The sequence below is a fragment of the Ursus arctos genome, unplaced genomic scaffold (assembly GCF_023065955.2).
Source record: "Ursus arctos isolate Adak ecotype North America unplaced genomic scaffold, UrsArc2.0 scaffold_24, whole genome shotgun sequence".
In the NCBI taxonomy this organism is placed as follows: Eukaryota; Metazoa; Chordata; class Mammalia; order Carnivora; family Ursidae; genus Ursus; species Ursus arctos.
In genome coordinates this window covers 18,291,092-18,298,302 of record NW_026622919.1, presented here as the reverse complement: position 1 = coordinate 18,298,302, position 7,211 = coordinate 18,291,092, and the positions used below count along the sequence as shown (strand labels likewise).

The 7,211-nt window shown below is 57.6% G+C and overlaps 2 protein-coding genes across 9 annotated transcripts in view; one reads left to right on the top strand and one right to left on the bottom strand.

Annotated features, from left to right (window-relative positions):
• Positions 1–108: 108 nt before the first annotated feature.
• Positions 109–4,508, top strand: G6PC3 (glucose-6-phosphatase catalytic subunit 3). Of its 2 annotated transcripts, XM_026512701.4 has the most exons (6): positions 112–477; positions 2,344–2,450; positions 2,877–2,967; positions 3,152–3,270; positions 3,462–3,603; positions 3,832–4,508. In XM_026512701.4, the coding sequence occupies exons 1-6, from the start codon at positions 260–262 to the stop codon at positions 4,193–4,195; spliced, it is 1,041 nt and encodes a 346-aa protein (XP_026368486.1). In that variant the 5' UTR covers positions 112–259; the 3' UTR covers positions 4,196–4,508. The 2 variants fall into 2 exon arrangements, with proteins under 2 accessions (XP_026368488.1, XP_026368486.1); XM_026512703.3 differs by lacking the exon at positions 3,152–3,270 and having other exon boundaries at positions 109–477; positions 3,832–3,861.
• A 1,948-nt stretch (positions 4,509–6,456) lies between these two features.
• The window catches only part of HDAC5 (histone deacetylase 5), a 35,833-nt gene continuing 35,078 nt past the window's right edge, over positions 6,457–7,211 (bottom strand). For all 7 annotated transcript variants that reach the window (XM_057317797.1, XM_026512697.4, XM_026512699.4 and 4 more), the window contains 3 exons: positions 6,964–7,048; positions 6,665–6,830; positions 6,457–6,578 (listed from right to left, as the gene is read on the bottom strand). In XM_057317797.1, the coding sequence (XP_057173780.1) occupies positions 6,539–6,578; positions 6,665–6,830; positions 6,964–7,048 (291 nt within the window). In that variant the 3' untranslated portion in view covers positions 6,457–6,538. The remainder of the gene's footprint in view (positions 6,579–6,664; positions 6,831–6,963; positions 7,049–7,211) is intronic.

Below are 7,211 nucleotides of genomic sequence, written 5' to 3'. Positions count from 1 at the left end.
CCTGCGCTGCCCAGTAGAGAGGAAGGCCCGGGAAGAGCACTGGAGGAAACGGTACCGGCTAGAGGCCGGGCTCGCGCGAGTCTGGGACTGCCGAGGGGCGGGGAAGGGGGCGGGGCCTGTGGCGGCCGCTGGCAGGGGGCGGAGCCTGGGGCTCAGAAAGGTGGGCTTTAGACCGCAGTGGGGAGCCGCTTCCTTGTCTCCGAGACTCCTCGGCTTCCGCCTTAGAGCACATCCCCGCCCGGCCGGCCCCTGGGTCGCCATGGAGTCCACGCTGGGCGCGGGCATCGCGATGGCCGAGGCGCTGCAAAACCAACTGCCTTGGTTGGAGAACGTGTGGCTCTGGGTCACCTTTCTGGGCGATCCCAAGAGCCTCTTTCTGTTCTACTTCCCCGCGGCCTACTACGCCTCCCGCCGCGTGGGCATCGCAGTGCTCTGGATCAGCCTCATCACCGAGTGGCTCAACCTCGTCTTCAAGTGGTGAGACAGCGAAGCCCTCGGAGTCCTGGTCCCCCACCCCCAAGGGCCCTGAATCCTGGGCAAACCCTAATCTCTCCCAGCAGGTGCCTTAAAGGCTCGGACCTCCCCCACCACCCCGCCCCACTGAACCCATAGCTTTAAGACCTCCTCATCCCTACCCCGTGGCCCCTGACTTTTTTCCTTTGAGCATCATTGTGCATCTTGGTCTCAGACCTTAGAGTCCCCATCTTACTCATTAGACCAGTATTTCTCAAACGGGCCTGATCAGAGAAATCACCTAAGGGGCGCCTTTAAAATGCGAGTACCTCATCCCATCTCAGACACACTGACAGAAATTTCAGGGGAGGGGTTGGGAATCTGTATTTTAAGAAGCATCTAGGGCGGCTTAAGTAGCAAAAAGTCCTGCTTCTCAGCTCACTCATTCATCTAGTTATTCATTTATTTGACATAGTTGCTAAGAAGCATGCTTTGTGCCAGGCTTCACACTAGCTGCTAAGGACAGAGAAGCCTCGAAAATTAGGGAGCGTTCCCCGGACCGTGACCAGCAGCATAGAAGCCCTTGCTTGAAAACTTGCGGGAAATGCAAGATCTCAGGCCCCAGGCCAGAGCTACTGAGTCAGAATCTGCATTTTAACAAAGACCTCGAGTGACTGGAGTGCCCAGTAAGGCTTGAAAAGCACTGCCTTCTAGGGAACACTTTCTTCCTTTTCTCCTCCATTCACTAGTAGGCTCTTCACACAGACGTAGAAGCCCGGAATCCCAGGCAGGTGGGTGGGGCCCTCAGGGCTTATCTCTTTGTGCCACCTGTTCTCTCTTGGGTGAAGAGAGGAGCTATGCCTCCCGCTGGGCATGAGCTGCTCCTCCCCTCACCTCAGCCTCTGTTGCCTGATGCCCTGCCTTGGGGGGGGGGGGGGAGTTCAGAGGAGACACTTGAATGGGCTGGAATGACTTGCTGAAAAACAAAATAGGACTTACCTTCCCCTTCACTCTTCTCTGCTAGGGTTTCATCCCTCCTGAAAACGGAAAAGCAATGGTCTCATCATTTCCTTTTTGCCTAATTGCCCTTTGCTTTGTGCTCTCTCTCCGCTCAGAGTCTGTGAGCTGTGTGAGCCTCCCCCTCTGTTGCTTCCTACAAGAAGGCCACCCCCTTGGGTAGAGACTTTCCATGCCCCCCCCCCCCACACTTGACAAAGCACCTGTTCATTTCCAAAGTGTGTTTGGAGCACCTGGTGGTGAGGAGAGGCAGCTCCTTTTCGTGTCCCTCCCCAGCAGCATCTCTTCTGCTCTCCCACCTTTTTCTCTTTCTGGCCATAGCGGCCTAGCCTCTTTGGTGTGCAGTTTCCCAGGGTCCAGCGAAACTCATCTGCTAGACCAGGGGACTTTGAACTTTTGGTCCTCCTTGTTCTTTCTCAGTTTCCTTTGTCCATTTCCCCGTCCCAGTTCCAAACAGGAGAGACTCGTCTAAGGAGTTCACATGTAGGTAATTGCAGCTGGAATTTGGGAAATGGAGAGAGGGAGAAGCAGGAGCATGAGGGGGGGTCTGGGAGCAAAAGAAAAGAGAAAAGAAAGAGGCAGGTCCTGGGCGTTCTAGGAATGAGAAGAGTAGGGCTGGCTCTGCGGCGGAGGGGTAAGAGGGGGACTAATGAGCATTTCAGAGTGTCTCACGATCTGTCTTCTTATCACTTCTTAAAAAATAGCTTGTGTTCTGTTGCAAGGTAAAAAAATCATTGCAAGGTAATGCACAGAATTGGACTCCCTTTCTGACTCCGCCATGCAGGCAGGCCCTCCAGAAGCATCCTTCTGCTCCCCGCCTGTTCCTCTGGCTGTATGTGCATGTAATGTCGTCTTGCATCTGTTCTCTTCTAGGTTTCTGTTTGGAGACAGGCCCTTTTGGTGGGTCCATGAGTCTGGGTACTACAGCCAGGCCCCAGCCCAGGTTCACCAGTTCCCCTCTTCTTGTGAAACTGGTCCAGGTGGGAAGCCCCAAACCTCCCTGTCCCAGTGTGGTTAGGGTTTGGTGAGTGTTTCAGAGTACTTTTCAGCCGGGGTGGCCTAACCAGAGGCCCAGCCTCTCCGTTACTAACCCAGAGAACAAGGAGAGCCTGGGAAGACTGAGTTGAATTCTGGGAGGAGAACACCCATGTCAGAGTACCAGCTGCCCATGTTGTTTAGAGTAGATCCAGGAGACACAGGGCATAGCAGAAGCCTGGAGAGCAGTGGCCTCAGGCAGGGGTAAAGTAGGCTGCAGGGCGGAGAGAGCCACGGACCAGTTCGGGGCCCCAGCGGGGGGGGGGGGGGGGCAGTTGGCGGCGTGCAGTGACAGCTGTGTTCAGCTATCGCCAGGGGCTCCTGAGTTCCCCTCTCATCCTCTCAACTCAAGCTTCTGGATCCCCTGGCAGGCAGCCCTTCTGGACACTGCATGATCACGGGAGCAGCCCTCTGGCCCATCATGACGGCCGTCTCTTCCCAGCTGGCCACTCGGACCCACAGGTACACCTCGGCACTGCCTACCGATGATGACAGAGGGGATGGTGCCCTGGATCCAGCAGCAGGGCAGCCTGGGAGCTGGAGTTCTGGGGACCCTGGGCATTTGGTCAAACCATGAAGTGCTTGGGTGTTGAGGGAAGCCAAGCTGTGTATGGACACCCCCTGAACCATTTGCTTTTCTTTGTAGCCCCTGGGTGAGAGTGATACCTAGCCTGGCTTACTGCACCTTCCTACTGGCGGTCGGCCTGTCCCGGATCTTCCTCTTAGCACATTTCCCTCACCAGGTGTTGGCTGGTCTAATAACCGGTGAGCAACTGGGGCCACAGGGTGGGCCTAGGGGGTGCCACTGGCAGTGGGAGGACCGGTGTAGGATCTTCCCATTGTACAGCGGACCCCACGGCCCCCTCATAGCACAGTCAATTCTGCCATGCTGCCCTATAGCTCAGGGGGCTCATATCCCCAAACTCCTTGAAGCTGCTGTTACCCCACTTCCCTAGGTGCTGTCCTGGGCTGGCTGATGACCCCCCGGGTGCCCATGGAGCGGGAGCTAAGTTTCTACGGATTGACCTCGCTGGCCCTCTTGCTGGGTGCCAGCCTCATCTATTGGACCCTCTTTACACTAGGCCTGGATCTTTCTTGGTAAGTCCTCCTCTGAAGCTTGGGCAGGCTGGGGCCTGTTCTGCTTCGCCCATGCCTAGTCTTCTGGGTCCCTGGTTTGCTGTAGCTAAAAAGGTTTGCTGTTCACAAACATAGACTCTCCTGGGGTCACAGCAGAACATGGGGGTAGACCCCAAAGGAGCTAAGAGCCATTGGCCCTCTTGCTTCAAGGGGAATGTCTTTCCTGGCAAAGACCCCTCCTCCCCATAGGTCCATCAGCCTGGCCTCCAAGTGGTGTGAGCGGCCCGAGTGGGTGCACGTGGATAGCCGGCCCTTTGCCTCCCTGAGCCGCGACTCTGGGGCCGCCCTGGGTCTGGGCATCGCCCTGCACTCTCCCTGCTATGCCCAGGTACGGCGGGCATACCTGGGTCACGGCCAGAAGATAGCCTGCCTTGTGCTGGCCATGGGCCTGCTGGGCCCCCTGGACTGGCTGGGCCACCCCCCTCAGATCAGTCTTTTCTACATCTTTAATTTCCTCAAGTACACCCTGTGGCCATGCCTCGTCCTGGCCCTTGTGCCCTGGGTCGTGCACACGTTCAGTGCCCAGGAAACACCACCCGTCCGCTCTTCCTGACTTCAAGTGTCTCCTGTTGCCACTTGCCCCCCCCCCCCCCCCCCCGCCCAAAGCCAACACTCCATGACCTCCACACTCCGGAGGGCAGCCCCATCCCCTTCCAGCTCCCAACAGGCCCTGCTCATCCTCAGTCTCCCACTGTTCCACCATCTGGTCTTAGCCCCAGAGAAGGGCCTTCTCTCTTCCCAGAAAGGCTGGTCGTCCTGCCTTCCCCGCCCTGAGTCCCCAGGGAGCTAAGGCAACGTCAAGACCAGTGGGCTCCCGTAACACTGTGAGGGGCTCAGAGCAGCCCCAATAAAGCCCTTGAACACTTCTGGATTCTTTTCTTGCCTATGTGCACATTTCCACTGAACTTGCCTGTGTGCGCCAGTGAGACCCTTGCCAGGCCACCTGTTGTGCACCCCCCCCCCCACCCGTTTCTACGGAGACCTTCTACCTGGGCCCTCTCCCCAGCATCGCCACCTAGGCCACAAGAGAGGCCCCATGAGATGCTGTGACTGCATTTGGTGAAACCCCGTCTCTAACCTATGAGGACAGAGACTCCACTCCCTCCCACCCCAGCCCCTTATTTCCTAAACTGGCTAGTCCAGGGACTGGAGAAAAGAAGAGCAGTTTTTTTTGGCCAAGATGGGGAATGAGAACCTCTACTCCATTTGGAAAACCAGAGAAGAGAGACATCAGCCCCAGAAGGCACTGCCAGAAACAAGTTTATTTACATAAGGACTCACAATGTAACAGATTACAAAATACTTAACTGAAATCCATATCCAGGGAGACAAAGCAAGGAGTAGGTTTACATGAGAACCAGACCAGCCATGGGGAGAGGGAGAGCCCGGAGCTGGGGCTCAGCATGGGGAGGCTTGGTACACTGGGCCTAGCCCCATCCGCATCCCCCAGGAAGATCTAGAACACACTAACAATACACAAGACACAGCACACAATGAACCAGTGGTGGTGGGACTCCTGCCCCTCTCCTGGCTCCCTCAACCCTACTCAGGCCCCCAGTAGGATAATAAATATGTAAACAGATTGGTGAGGCCCTCAGGATGGGGTGGAAAGAAAGTATATGTGGCGTTGGAAGGAGGAGGGAGGAAGACTCAGCCCCCTGGGAGCCGCTTCCCATCTTTGGTTTCTTACAGGCTAGACAGCATTCCCTCGAAGACTTATGAGCCCCCAACCCCAGAAACAGAGGGCTAGGCTGGGCTCCTGGGAAAGAGAGAGGGTGGTGTCCAGCCCCTCCTGATCTTAGCTCCCTTGGGCTAGTGACCAGCAAAGGAAGCCCAGGAGAAGGGAAGCTACAGCTGAGGGCAGATTCCAGGGTTCCTGGGTTCTGGCCCTGCCCCTTCTAGAACCCCTACTCTCACCATGCCCGGGCTTCACAGTAAAAGGCCCAAGGAGGGAGGTGGGCCACTGACTCTTCTCATGGCATGCTGGATGGCTGGGGAAATATGGTCCTGAACAGCAAGGGGGCTCTCACCAGCCTGGAGTCCCCCAGCAGGGACCACCTCCCCCTCCCCAGGCTGTGCCAGCAGAGGGCCAGGGAAGCCAACGGAGTAAGGCAGAGAGCAGGCCTGCTTCTGCAGCTCCTCCTGGTCCCTCAGAACCCAGGAGTCCAGCCCCATCTCTCCCCATACACTTTGACCCTCTCCAGCCCCTGGGAAGGGAAAACAGGCCCAGAGGAGTGTGAAGCAAGACAGCCCTGCCCACAGACCACAGGCCCACCTCCTAGGGCACAAGCCTTCCCCTCAGTGCTGAGGCCAGGAGAAAGGAGGAAAAGGGGTCTTTGCAGAGATGGTGAGGACAACAAAGAGGGAAAAGGGTGGGGAATCACAGGGTGGGAACCCGTCTCCCCTCCACTCTGTATCTTACACTGTAGAGCAACCTTCCAGATCTTCCCCTGAGGTCGGAGAGGGGAGGAGGGTGAAATTAAGGCATTTCCCCCCAAGTCAGCTGAAGGCAAGGCACCGAACTTCCTGTTCCCTCCTCTCGGGGACCCCAAAACCAGATGGTTCTATCTGGGCCCCCATGCCCACCTCAAGCTGGCCTAGGCTCCAAGGGGGAAAAGGACAGAATGCAGGAAAGTGGGCACGGGACACAACATGAAGGAGGGGCTGGAAAGGGGACCCCACACACACACCTTACAGGGGGAGCAAACTTCTAGAATGGAGACGTGGGCCACGCTGCGGGAAGTTGGCGGGGAGGCCTGAGGCAGCTTAGAGGAGCAGGGGGGCAAGGCTGAGAGACCCACACGGCACACGTTGTTGAATGTGTGACTTTTTGTTTTTAATAGAAAAAATAAACAAAATCACAATGATGAAGCCCAGAGGGATGGGGGCCAGGGCGTCACAGGGCAGGCTCCTGTTCCATGGGCTCCTCTGTCGGCCTGTGGGAATAAGCACAGGGAGGGGGCATTGAGGCGGGGACACTGGCACCGGCTTGGGGCGGGCAGAGGTCAGGAAGGAACCTTACCTGGGGCTGTGCTCCCGGGCTGCAGCAGCCTGGGCCTGCTCGGCCCCCACCGACAGCAAGGCCATGGCGCTCACAGTCTCCGCCTCCTCTGTCTCACCCGCCTGGGCCTCCCGCAGGGAACGGCCAAGACCAGCGGCGAACCTCTGGACGCAGCTCCAGTGTTTGCCTGTGGACGAGGGGCAGGCAGGGGTCAGGGAGGACAGAAAGCCCCATACTACATCCCCAGCCCTGGCAGGCCCATAAGCTTCTGCCCCCTTGGCACGCTGAGGTCTGAGCCTCTCTGCCCGTCCCCCACGCACTCTGGATCTCGATGACTTTCTCTAGCGTGGCCACTGCGTTGATGTTGGGCTTTTGTTGCAAGACTGCCTCGTCCAAGGGCTGCAGCTGGCAGGGGAAAGAAGAGAAGGCTTATGGTGGGGAGCGGGTGGCGGTGCCTGGCCCTCTAACCACCCCATTCAGCCCCAGACATCTCCCATGACAGGGGCGAACTTAGCTTTCTGGAGGAGCCCTGGGTCAGAAAGCCCTCCCCGGCCAGCAGCTGTCTTTA